General features: G+C 38.8%; 1 protein-coding gene across 6 annotated transcripts in view; it reads right to left on the reverse strand.

Annotated features, from left to right (window-relative positions):
• MCTP1 (multiple C2 and transmembrane domain containing 1) overlaps positions 1-13,548 on the reverse strand; it is a 456,544-nt gene that overhangs the window by 282,651 nt on the left and 160,345 nt on the right. The window contains exon 1 of one of the 6 annotated variants that reach the window (XM_043514596.1): positions 8,346-8,581. The exons of 3 other annotated variants lie outside the window; for them this stretch is intronic. In XM_043514596.1, coding sequence (XP_043370531.1) covers positions 8,346-8,402 — 57 coding nt within the window. In that variant the 5' untranslated portion in view covers positions 8,403-8,581. Of the gene's footprint in view, positions 1-6,077; positions 6,102-8,345; positions 8,582-13,548 lie in introns of those variants that run through there. 2 more of the 6 variants (XM_043514595.1, XM_043514597.1) reach the window with 2 other exon arrangements.

The raw sequence follows: 13,548 nt of genomic DNA on the forward strand, positions 1-13,548 counted from the left end.
TCTCCAGATCAAGGGAATAATTTTAATGGACTGACCTGTTTTCGATACATGTTTTGCTTAAATCACCTCTAAATCATGACCCTACAGTACCATTATTACAGACAAAACAAGAAATAAATTTACTACCCAAGTTTCTTATAATGAATCAATGCACTTTCAGTCTGTCAGTGTTCGCAATTTGGCACTTTTAGTTAAAACCTAAAAAGAAGATATTGGCTACAATTTTACTATCCATTACACTTTTTCCAAATAGTTCTTTGTGATGCAGAGTTAGCTTTGGAGAGTAGGGAAGAGCATGGAGGGACACCTACCAAGTTTAAAATGGAGGGAAAAAAAGCCACCAAATTTTAATCACAAAATCTTTACATTTTTAAACTGGTTGGATAGTTAAACAAAGATAAAAGTATAATTTAAACTGGGGTCCTGATTCTGCGAATGTTTATGCATGTCAGCATGACCAACTGTTAGAAGGTACTCTGACTGCAAGCTTTTGCAGGATTAGTTTATCACTTATTTTAATTTTCCTAAAATATTAACATTTATATCTGCTGCTTTACAACATTAGCATAAGGAAGGAAGGAAGTTTTACTCCCAAATATGGTGGCAACTTTCAAAATCAATGAGAACTACGTGAATAATATACCCCATCTATCTCTAAATTCAAGTTCTAAATTCTTTTTCCTCCTGACTCTACAAAATTCAAGTGTTTATTATAAAAGAATGTAATCTAATTTCATTTCCTTAGACAGTTATTTCAGCTGTTTACACTCACAAAGGTACCTAATATAACAAAAGCCTGATTTGGAAGTTGAAAGAGCAAAGGGGAGCATGAGCAGGCCCCAAAACTCTATTATAGCTAGCTTTTAAAGCGAAACACTTCTTGAGACAGGCATAGATGGCCTGTGGCTAAGACTGGAGCTCTGCTGAAGTGCAGACAGTTTAATAAATAGATAGATTTCTTCATTATAACTACTTATATGCTGTTCCATAGAGACCAACAAGTGGATAGTTACAAAGATCAACAGCTGTCATATTAACTAATTTTATTACCCCAACAGAAAATTAATTGTAAAATATCAGGATTTTTTCTATTTGGGTAATTTTTCTTCCACTGTTTTGACAGAAAGATCTTCAATGTTGAAAATTGTTGAGATTACTGGGAGACCTTCAAGATTCAGAAATTAATGTTTCCCTAGCCATATTCAAGTCACTTCTACACTCAGCTATACAGAACATTTACTTTCTCAACTCCAGGCATGTGCAATGTCTCTTACATAAGAGATTTCAACCTTCCTTATTCTTTTTAATATAGCTTCCTTTTATGTTATCTTTAGACCTCCTATGGGTCTATCATCAGAAGGGCAGCTTTCCACTTTCAGCAATTAAGCTATATCTGTTTGGATGAGTTTTACAAACTAGTGAAATTCATATTTAAATATTCTATCTGCTTGTCAACCTTAATCATTTGGGATAACAACAATGTAATAAAAAATGTTAGCTCTGCATCACACCCATCTTGTCTTGAACAGAAAGTAAATTACTGCTCTTTCAATACTCTATAGCAAATTAAGTCTAGCTATTTATTTCAAGAGGGTAGTCCAAAGTTAACGTATCTTTTTATCTGCTGGCCCTGACAGATGTATTGGAACAGCCTGTTCTATATCCATATTTCAAGTAGGTGCTTTACATCTTTATTTTCTTTGCTATTCCTGACAACCTAAGAAATGTTTTTCTTTTACATTCCAATATCTCTATTTAAATGCACCATATTTCATATCTATGTCATGATAACATTATGCATAATTTTGACAGGCATTTTTTTCAAAGCCTCGCTGCAATTTACATATCTATTTCTCTTTACACAGGTTTTCCCTTTATACTACATTATTTTTCATCTATTACAATTTACACAAGCATACATAAAGATTGCAAATTGCGGTCATGATCCTGTAAATGTAATAATCATCCCCTTGGTCATCACAAGAAATTGAACCTGAAACCTCAGAGTTCAGAGCATAAGCTTCTATAGCTCAAGCAAAAGGACTTTTTAGATTAGTAAAAGGAGCAAAGTCGCTTACTATGTGGATCAGGCACATAAGAGCTCATGTCATATAGACTTAATGGGCTTCACAGTTACGCATGTGCTTAAATTGACAGAAGTGGGTAACCCAACTGAAGCCAGTGAAGCTACTCACATGCATATAATTAAGCATGTGCATGTTTGCAGGATGCGTAAGCGACTAATGAGAACAAACCTGCTAATTACATTACTCAGCAAGACCCAAAAGGGTGTCTGAGTTGTGATTCTGGCACATCCAGGCATGAGGATGAAGGCAGAGTTCTAAAACTTGAGAAGATGCAACAAAACTTTAGTACATAAAACATTGTATCATAATAGGTGAGCCCTGTTAAATATTATTCCAGGACAAAGGGAGAAAAAAAAGTTAACCTACTTTAGTATTTTCCTATTCTCTTCATTGACTCCAAACTCACCTGGAGCGAAGCTCGCTCCATTGTATTTCCATCACCATTCTCACAGATAATTTTTCTTTTTGAATTCTGTACTAGGTGTGATTCTACATTTTGTTCAAATCAATGGATTTATACAAGTGTAAAACTGGGGTAGAAAAATTGCAAATCAGGCCTGGCCCAACAAGTTTTCATTGTGTATCACTCCTGATGTTGCAGTCTTGTTGGGCAGCACACAGAGCATTTGAACGCAACCTGGGCAAAGTGTGGTACAGAGCCACATCCCAGTGGTAGTTTAGACATTTTTCATGCACCGAAGTTTTAAAATCCTGTCATGCTGAGTACCCTTTCCTCTACTTGCTGTAAGCCTTAAAACTATTGTTTTCCATTATTTTCTAGCAAGTTATTTTGTTAATTGCCCTACACAGAGCAGTGACCATTTATACCAAAGTAATATAATCATTTTTGGTAGGAAGCTGCTATGGCTCCAGTTATCTGTTTCCTCACAGATCTTGAGGGACTTAAGCAAGACATACTTGTCCTGAGCTTCTACGCATGGCTGGTTTCTAAACTGACCAATTGCATAATATCAGACTCAAGTTGACCAGTGAGGCCACCAATTCAGTGCTAATTATCAGGACCGTTACCACTTATGTGGTGGATAGAGTTAGGATGGGAGACATCCATCAAGATAAAAAACCATGTGTAACTTGCATGAAATTAGCGTCCCGCTAGCTGCCTGAAGATGGTGGTTGGTGAAAGAGAAAAGTGAAATTTCTTAAGAGGCCTCATGAAATATTGTGTCCAAGTTAAAATGCCTGAGTAGGATACTAGCATGCATAATAGTCACAGAAGGACATGAGCTTCAGAAGAGCAGTTGACAGAATTATTGTCTCCTTTCCTTAGAGAGGCATACATTATACAGCCTGGAATCAATTACCACTCCAAAATATTGGATCTCTGGAAAAGTTTCTTATAATGCCATAATCCTCCCCAACCCCAAGAGCCCCCCCCCCCAGGTCCCTTCTCACAGGGGTCAAGGGCTCGTGCTCGCATTCTCCACCATGTGTAAGGGAACTCAGCCAGGGCTCGTCCCTCGGCGGGGTGGTGGGGCACCACACTGCCTCACTACACTCTCTGCTGGGTTGGGGAATACCCAGTCTATGGCCCAGACCTTCAGGCAGGGTCCCGCAAGCGGTTCGATATAAGCCCCAGCTCTGGGTCAGGGCGAAGAAACAGCAAAGAAACAGTGAGGGGCTCAGGCCCTCAGGCAGGGGCTGAGCAAATAGTTCAGTATAAGCGTAGGCCCTAGTTTTAGCAACCAGGGGGAGGGGGAGACTGCCACCTGCAAGATGGGTGGCAGGGGGGACGCAGGCCCACCCACTCTACTGCATCCCAGCCCGGGGCCCTAGCAGCAGTCGAAGACCCTCTGCTGTGTCGGGATGGGGGAGGGAGGGCTCTGCGCAGCACTTACCTCAGGTGGCTCCCAGAAGTGGCTGGCATGTCCCTTTGGCTCCTAGGTGCAGGAGCGGCCAGGGGGCTCCGCGCGCTGCCCCCATCCACAGGCGCCGCTCCCACACCTCCCATCGGCCATGGTTCCTGGCCAATGGGAGCTACAGAGTTGGCGCTTGGGACAGTGCCTGTGTGGAGCACCCCTGGCCGCCTCTGCACCTAGGAACCAGAGGGACAGGCTGGTCGCTTCTGGGAGCTGTGTAGAGCCAGCCGCTGTGGCCAACTGGACTTTTAGCAGCCCGGTCAGCAGCACAGCCGCCAGGATCCCTTTTCAACTGGGCCTTCCTAATGAGCGGATCATCTCTCTGCCCTTTGCCCAGAGTTACCTCATTTCTCACAGCAGCATGTTTTTCATAACAGCTTCCCCACACGGGTTAAACCCCTTTAAAAGGAAACAGTTACTGCAGAATGGGAATAGCGGCAACCAGGTCATTATTAAATCCTACTGGTATTTTTCTGCTAGTCTGTCAGAGGTTGCTGGGTCCATTTCTCTGCAGTTTAATTCCCCATCTACCTGTCATGTCCATTTAACAGGAGCAAGCTGAGCAAACGTTCATAAGACACCCTTTAGTGGGATCAGAGAGAAGAAAGGAGGATGCCAATTAGGCCCCCAAACTCCTCCCTCAAACAAATTTGGGGCAACTACTATTGGTTTTCTGATAGTTTTATCCCTTCTAAAAATAAAATGAGAGAGTGGCCCTATCCTTTATTAGCAAATGAACAAACATTCTACAAAACATTCCTGAGGCAATATTTTTTATCAGATTATTCAGCTCGTTGTAAAAATTGTTAGACTTATTCATCCCATTGCATGTTGTGCAGAGTGCTGGCATTATGGTCCTTTCTGTTAATCTAAATACCCATTGGCTACTTATAAATTAAACAACTTTTTTAAAAAGTAGTACAGAACTTCATAAGTTATCACAAGAAATAGAGTAAATATTCAACATGGTAGCAAATCATCAGAAACTTCTTGGAGGCTAACAATTTAAAATATATTACAGATTGTTTCTCTCATGTTTATCTTACAGTGCCATGTATAGTACAGACACTGAACACGCAGCTAGCACTGAGCAGTGTACAAGTAGCAGTGTACTGAGTCAGTGCTCACGTGAGTAGAGTAGGGCATAAGATTCAGGACAGGACGGGACTACACACTCACGTAGTGCCTCCCAGGTTTACAATGTTATTTTTAGCAGTGTAGTGGCCTGCTGCCAGAGCCTTTCTCCAATGAAAGATGCCGGCAGAAGGGAAAGTCCCTGCTACCCCCTAATGCCTGCTGGAGCCCTTCACTGATGCCTGTAGCTACACACAACAGTGAGTACAGACACAGTTTGCCTTTCACTGCAGCGCCGAACTGCATGTTTCCTACACTCTGACACAAACATAGGCAAGAGTAGACAAGGAGAGGTCATACAGCTGTTTTCTTTTGAAGCTCAGAATAAACAATAACTTTATAATAAATGCTGGCATATGGTTAAATCTGTTCTCTTGTCGCCAGTCTGCTAGTTCTGGCTGGATCTGGTAGAACACTATTGCAACTAATGATTCAAAAGTAGTTTATTGTCTGCATTTTTTTTTCTGTATAAGAATATAGTGTGCTCAAGATATGCATAAATGCTGAACATTTTTGAACAAGCTAGAGAAAGCATATATTGTAGTGTCCGTGCATGCTGTTAATTTAACCCTCCTGTCCCCGCCGCGATGTTGCCAGTGTTCACCAGTGCCCAAGGCCACTCTTTCTGAAGGCAGACACATTCTTTTCAGTGGTACAGCAAGACATATTTCATGTTTATATACCAATTTAATATGCTTTCTTCATAGATGTATAGTGTGTCACATGTCTTCAGGCAAAAAGCTAGTTAAACAGCCAAGAGCTTTAGTTTTTAGCAAAACCAACAGAATGGTCACTGTCTGTTTCAACACTGCTGATTTCATCAATAAAATAAGCACTGTGGGAATATTTGTTTCTACCAAGCACTTTCAACAAAACAAATCAGGATGCATTTGAGCCATAGTACTGCCAATAAGTTCAAAGAATACAAGAGAAAATACATCTGAACATAGAACATGATCAGTGTTCACATTTCACTTACCTCAGAAAAAGACTAGTATGGTTTTAATGTACATCATACACTATGAAAGCCTAGTTGCAGACTTTCATACACACTATTACATATAACTCATAAATCCAAGAGATGGTGTCTTCAAAACAAGTCTCAAGGTGAAATTCAACACTCGAGAAACAATTTTTTTTTCTGTGGAATTGTTAGGTGACAGATTCTCTGGGTCACATGAGGCCAAATACATTGCTGGTGTCACTCCAATCCAGTCAGAGTTACACAGGAATAAATACGATGCTCAAAGTCTTCCACAGAATGCAAAAAAATCTCCAACCACACTTAAATTCAGAAAAATCCCACAAGTACCATCATCACTACTAGTGGAAGAATCTACTTCTTTAAGCAGAATGGATGAAAAAAGACTCATGAAATAAATTAGCTGACTTTTTTCACATGTGTAAAAGAATTCAGTTCTCAGTATAGCTGAAGAGTATGTGCCTCCCAGCCCTGTTCTAGCTAAAAAGATTATTGGGAAGTTATGGGTATGTGTGAGGGGCAGATGGACTACAAAGAACTAGCTAACAGATTTTATAGATTTCCAAGCCAAGAGCTACAGTATAAAACAAATATCTAAAGGCTTATATAAAACAAATATCTAAGGGCTTCAAAATCCATGGAAAAGCATATGAATTTTTTTTAAAATACACTTTTCCCCAAAATGAAGTACGAGATCCTAGAATCACCTTCATGTGCCAGTTAAATACAAAAATCATATGTGCATTTCCTCATCACTGTTCAGTAACCTGAAAACCATAGCCCCAGATACATTTAGTGCTAATCAATTTCTGTGGTAACTATATTTCTAAACAAATTAGAACAAACTTAAAAACACAAAAGGCCTCTGATTTGCCTGAAGAGTGCAGGATTACATTGCTAGTTGTATCATAAGCACTGCACAAAAAGAATAACTCGATCAATATCTACAGACAGATGTCATGTTCATGCCTGTGAAAGGTCCAAAACTGAGGAACTTCCTCCATTTCAAAGGTGACATATTATACACACACACACACACACACACACACACACACACACACACACACACACACACACACAAGTAAATGTAGCACATCATTTTCTCAAGTTCTCCTTCAATAGCCATAGTTTAGAAAAAATAGTCATAGTTTGAATAGCTGAATCTCCATACTACAAAATAAAACTAAGACATCTAATTTTAATTAATAGAGATTACCCATAATTATTTACTACTTTTAAATTTAGATTCTAATGATATATCAGAAACTAATATTTTAGCACTGCTTCTTTAAAATGGAAACTATACATATATTTAAAGTCTTCTGTTAAGTCAGGTACTCTACTACAGTACAATCAAATCAACTCCATAAATATATGGCTGATGTTTACAGCTACTGAAAAAAGTCTAAAGAAGAGTGGCTATTCTAGAGGCAGTTTCCTTACAAAATCAATATAGTACTCAGCAGTATGCAAGTATATTCAACAGCGACTGAGGAAGTGAGCTAATGATCTTAACTATATTTTAAACATAAATAACTCAATTGGTAAGTCGATAAACAAGAGTTCCTGTTAATATGCAAAAAAGAAAAGGAGTACTTGTGGCACCTTAGAGACTAACACATTTATTTGAGTATAAGCTTTCGTGAGCTACAGCTCACTTCATCGGATGCACAAGTACTCCTTTTCTTTTTTGCGAATACAGACTAACACGGCTGCTACTCTGAAACCTGTTAATATGGAGATCTTAACATGAGCATATCAAGGGTGGAATTTCACCACTGTTTTATTTTCTGACTAGATCTCTAACTACATGATGACAAACACACACACTGTAGGATGACAAAAAAACCCTCAGTTTCATAGTTCCTAATCTATAAACATACATGATGCTTGAAAGAGAGAAACAATACATGTTAAAATGTATTTGTTAATGTAGATAATTAGTGCTATTCCTTCCCACCTTCAGCATTCTGAATTTGAGAAATACATTCATTTTTCTGACTCAACAACATGCGCATATTTAAGGGAATGTATAGTTTTCACAAAAAAAAAATCTATTTAACCATTTTCCAGAAAAGAAGTATCTTTAAAAGTACTTGGATTTCAAAATAACAGATGAGAGAGCCTTTGCTATTTGTGTAAGAAAAAGAACACAGTATTACTTGGTATACAATATTATACAGAATTGATTTAAAACAAGATGTGATCTAGTGCAAGTCACTAGAGCATGGTACACTTCACAAAGATAAGCCAAAAACATCTTACCTTATTGTACCCAAATGGCAAAGTTTCTCCAGTTTTCAGCTTGCAACTATCTAGCATAGTGGAACAGGAGAGAATAGAACATCTTTTGCTTTACAAAAGGTACCTGCACATCCACAACTAGCCCTTTTGAGATGACAACAGCTAAGCAATATTGTTCACCTCCAGCTGGCAGCAACAGCCTCTTTGCAAATATCACTTGCTTGCTGCTATGAACTGCAGCTACTCAGAATGAAAGTAAGGGGAAAACGTGATGTGGGAATACTGTTGCTTCATAGTTAGCTTCAAAGGAATGACATCTCCCCACCTCAAGACACTAAGAACTGCCTTTTCTGCCAACTCTAAATGCTGAATACAGAGAGTACAGAAAATGAGTAGGGCGTATGGGTTTTATATATACATAAAAATAAACATGATCCAAACATTTACCTGTTAAAACATTCATTTTACTATTTAGCATGTTTCCCACACAGAATTCATGTGTGTGATCACATATACCATAGAAATAATCTCACACAGCAAAAGAATCTGTAGAAAAAAAGATATGTTCTGTAATGCTGACCAGATATGTGGTTACAAGCTTGCCAATGTGAATAGTTCCAGTCCGGTATAAAAAGGTAGAAGTCAAACATGCTAAAACTGTTAATGAAAACTAACAAAGTTCTTTTAAAAGCGCCTTTTTAAAAAAAAAAAAACCACACACACAGACTGTAAACATATATTTTTCCTTAACATATCCTGAACTGCATTATCATCATCTCGTGACAGTAAAACAGTTGTCTCCTCTGAGTCAAAGCTATTTATTTTTTCAACTTTGTCAACATTTCTTCACTTGTTATATACAGCGCTGTTGTAGCTGTGTTGGTTTTAGGATATGAGAGAGAAAGTGGTGAGGCCTAGTAAAAGATATCACCTCACCCACATTGCCTCTCTAATTATCTACATTAAAGTAATTTCAGAGCTAAAACATTAACACTGAAAACAAATTCAAATACCATCGAGAAGATTAACAACATAAATTAAATCTTTCTACCAAGAAAAAAAGATGGATTTTATGCTGATTATGGGGGCATATGATGGTGGAAAAGGGGGATGGGGAAAAATCCTGAAGGAAAAGAAAGAAAGCAAACATGGATTTTTGGCTGAATATGATGCCATATAGTCACATTAACACAAGCATTCCACTGCTGGATATTATTATCTGCATGTCCCTAGAGATTGTCTAGTTTTTTGTACTCTTGGTAGGATATGTCATTGATTTCTTTAATCTTCGCTCTGGAAAGAATGTACTTTTGTTTCACAAAAACAAAAAGGAGTACTTGTAGCACCTTAGAGACTAACACATTTATTTGAGCATAAGCTTTGGTGAGGTACAGCTTACTTCATCGGATGCATGCAGTAGAAAATACAGTGGGGAGATTTTATATACACAGAGAACATGAAACAATGGGTGTTACCATACACACTGTAACGAGAGTGATCAGGTAAGTTGAGCTATTACCAGCGAGAGGCAGGAAACTTTTGCAGAGATAATCAAGGTGGGCCATTTCCAGCAGTTGTCAAGAAAGTGTGAGGAACAGTGGGGGAGGAATAAACATGGGGAAATAGTTTTACTTTGTGTAATGACACATCCACTCCCAGTCTTTATTCAAGCATAAATTCATGGTGTCCAGTTTGCAAATTAATTCCAATTCAGCAGTCTCTCATTGGAGTCTATTTTTGAAGTTTTTTTTGTTGAAGAATTTCCACTTTTAGGTCTGTAATCGAGTGAGCAAAGAGACTGAAGTGTTCTCCGATTGGTTTTTGAATGTTATAATTCTTGTCGTCTGATTTGTGTCCATTTATTTTTACGTAGAGACTGTCCAGTTGGCCAATGTACATGGCAGAGGGGCATTGCTGGCACATGATGGCATATATCACATTGGTAGATGCGCAGGTGAACAAGCCTCTGATAGTGTGGCTGATGTGATTTGGCCTTATGATGGTGTCCCCGAATAGATATGTGGACAGAGTTGGCAACGGGCTTTGTTTCAAGGATAGATTCCTGGGTTAGTGGTTCTGTTGTGTGGTTGCTGGTGAGTATTTGCTTCAGGTTGGGGGGCTGTCTGTAAGCAAGGACTGGCCTGTCTCCAAGATCTGTGAGAGTGCTGGATCATCCTTCAGGATAGGTTGTAGATCCTTGATGATGCACTGGAGAGGTTTTAGTTGGGGGCTGAAGGTGATGGCTAGTGGCGTTCTGTTATTTTCTTTGTTGGGCCTGTCCTGTAGTAGGTAACTTCTGGGTACTCTTCTGGCTCTGTCAATCTGTTTCTTCACTTCAGCAGGAGGGTATTGTAGTTGTAAGAAAGCTTGATAGAGATCTTGTAGGTGTTTGTCTCTGTCTGAGGGAGCAAATGCGGTTGTATTGTAGAGCTTGGCTGTAGACAATGGATCATGTGGTGTGGTCTGGATGAAAGCTGGAGGCATGTAGGTAAGCATAGCGGTCAGTAGGTTTCTGGTATATAGTGGTGTTTATGTGACCATCACTTATTAGCACCATAGTGTCCAGGAAGTGGATCTCTTGTGTGGACTGGTCCAGGCTGAGGTTGATGGTGGGATGGAAATTGTCAAAATCATGGTGGAATTCCTCAAGGGCTTCTTTTTCATGGGTCCAGATGATGAAGATGTCATCAATGTAGCGCAAGTAGAGTAGGAGCATTAGGGGATAAGAGCTGAGGAAGTGTTGTTCTAAGTCAGCCATAAAAATGTTGGCATACTGTGGGGCCATGCGGGTAACCATAGCAGTGCTGCTGATTTGAAGGTATACATTGTCCCCAAATGTGAAATAGTTATGAGTGAGGACAAACTCACAAAGTTCAGCCACCAGGTTTGCCGTGACATTATTGGGGATACTGTTCCTGATGGCTTGTAATCCATCTTTGTGTGGAACGTTGGAGTAGAGGGCTTCTACATCCATAGTGGCTAGGATGGTGTTTCAAGGAAGATCACCGATGGATTGTAGGAACCTAAATAAATTTGTTAGTCTCTAAGGTGCCACAAGTACTCCTTTTCTTTTTGCGGATACAGATGAACACGGCTGCTACTCTGAAACCTGACTTTTGTTTCAGTTTAGTTTGGTGGGCGAGGGAGTGTTTTGTTTTTGTTTTATTAAACAGGTCATTTATGATTTACCATTTGGTTTACATTTATCTTTTAAACAAAATGCAAATTGTGTGTTTATATCTTAGCGTACTGCCTAGAGAGAACACTGTATCAAATACTTCAGACTCTTAAAATTTATTGCTATCCTTATTTTGCTGAGGGGAAACTGCAGCACATAAAAAAACACTGTGAAACTTACAGTATGAGTGTGACCATACATGCATGCATGTTCTTGCATGCAGAGAAAGTGGAAAAAAGAGAGATGCCTTTTACTTTAAAGTATTTCAATTATGTATATTACACCCTTACTGATAAAGAGCCTGATTCTCCACTTACTTACACTTGTCTAAATGTGGAGTGATGCCATTGAAATTGATTAATCTGAACTGATGTAAAAAGTGATGTAAAAAGAATCAGGCTCAATAAATGTTAAATCCTTGCTTTTTTACCTGCTTGGCATAATTCTTGAGTGATCTCATACAAGATATTTGAATCTGAGAGCCCAAGAACCACAGGTAAAATGTAAAATATTATCTCTTCTGCAATATGGGTACGCAGAAAATGTGTAAAATTTATTTTAGACTCTAGCCAAAAATAAAAACACCATTCTGGCTCTGGAATCCCTCAGCACATCTTTTGTCCCAATCTCAACGGTGAAAGAAATGCCACACTAATTTCTCAATTAAGCATATAATAAGTGACATTCAGAAATGAGTTAATTTTATAAATTGCATCTTCTATTCCTCGTCACAAGCAGCACAAAAAACAACTGAACTACTTTAAACTTTTCATTTTGAATGGAGTTTTCCTGCTCTCTAAAGTTCATCTCCCTGAAAACTCATAGTCAAGGGACATCTAAGATAAATAGACAGTCTAACAAAACACCCACATTTCTCTTCTGCTCCTCCACTACAGCTGGCACGAGATCAGTGGAATAGCCAGCTGCCTAAGGCAAAAGAATATTTGGTATCAAACCCTAAAGGATTGAAATTCTGCAATTATGAAAATTGTTTTCCACCACTCAGATTACTCCATCTTTTTCTCACTTTATTTTGTCTTATCACTTCAGAAAAAAATGAAAGAATAAAATATCCCTCCAGCATTAACTTCGTCTCAAGGTGGATTTTAAACTTGGTGTTCCAGTTATGACTGTGAGGCACACACATTTTCCAATTTGCCTAAGGGAGCAAAAATTCTAAAGACATTCCTATATCTGAGATTGCTTTAGGGCATAAATCAGTCATCATCTTGGCAAATAAAAGTGCGAGTTTCCCTTCCACCAACTATACTACAATGTTACTTCCTCAGAAGCACCTTGTACTGACAATTGCTAGAGACAAGATACCAGACTAAATGTAGCAGCCTGATGGCAATTAATTCCTACCATGTGTTCCTAGGACCTTTAAAAATGAATAAACACACCAAACAACAAGGGAAAGATGCTATATCACTGTTGATTTGGAATGCAAGAATTCCTCTTGCAGGTAAAAATTCATTTTTCTAAACCAGTCATCAATATTTCACTAACAGAATCTGTATAACAATTTCTAACAATACAAACAGCCCTACAATCTTATATTGAATTTCACATCTGCCAAAACAAGACTAGTAATTCTAATAGCCAAAGAAAACAAAATGTAATTTTTAAGTCTCACCACGGCCTCACTATTTTCCACCCAATAAGAAGACAAGGCTGACTACCCCCCCGGCAACTCCCACTCCCCGGACATTAGTTCTCTCTAAAAGGGCTTTTGAGATTCGTTGTCTGATACAGCTGACAAAGATAGTCATGGACCAATAAAAGATTTCTTAGGACCTACCTAAATAACTAGTCAAACAGATGGAGCACTTGAGTCTTTGACAGATAGAACTAAAAGGAAGAACCCAAAGACACAATGAACATCCAACAAGAACTGTCTTCTTCTGGGTTAGAATATAGACACATTTGGTAAGAAGAGAACTTTGTCTCGCTTTGCAAACTGTCCCATTAGAGTAATGTATGGAGTTTTGGGTAGTTGAAGGGCCCTCAGTTAAAAAATATGGAAACACTGGAAGTAGGAGGAAG

The sequence above is a fragment of the Dermochelys coriacea genome, chromosome 5 (genome assembly GCF_009764565.3).
Source record: "Dermochelys coriacea isolate rDerCor1 chromosome 5, rDerCor1.pri.v4, whole genome shotgun sequence".
Classification (NCBI taxonomy): domain Eukaryota; kingdom Metazoa; phylum Chordata; order Testudines; family Dermochelyidae; genus Dermochelys; species Dermochelys coriacea.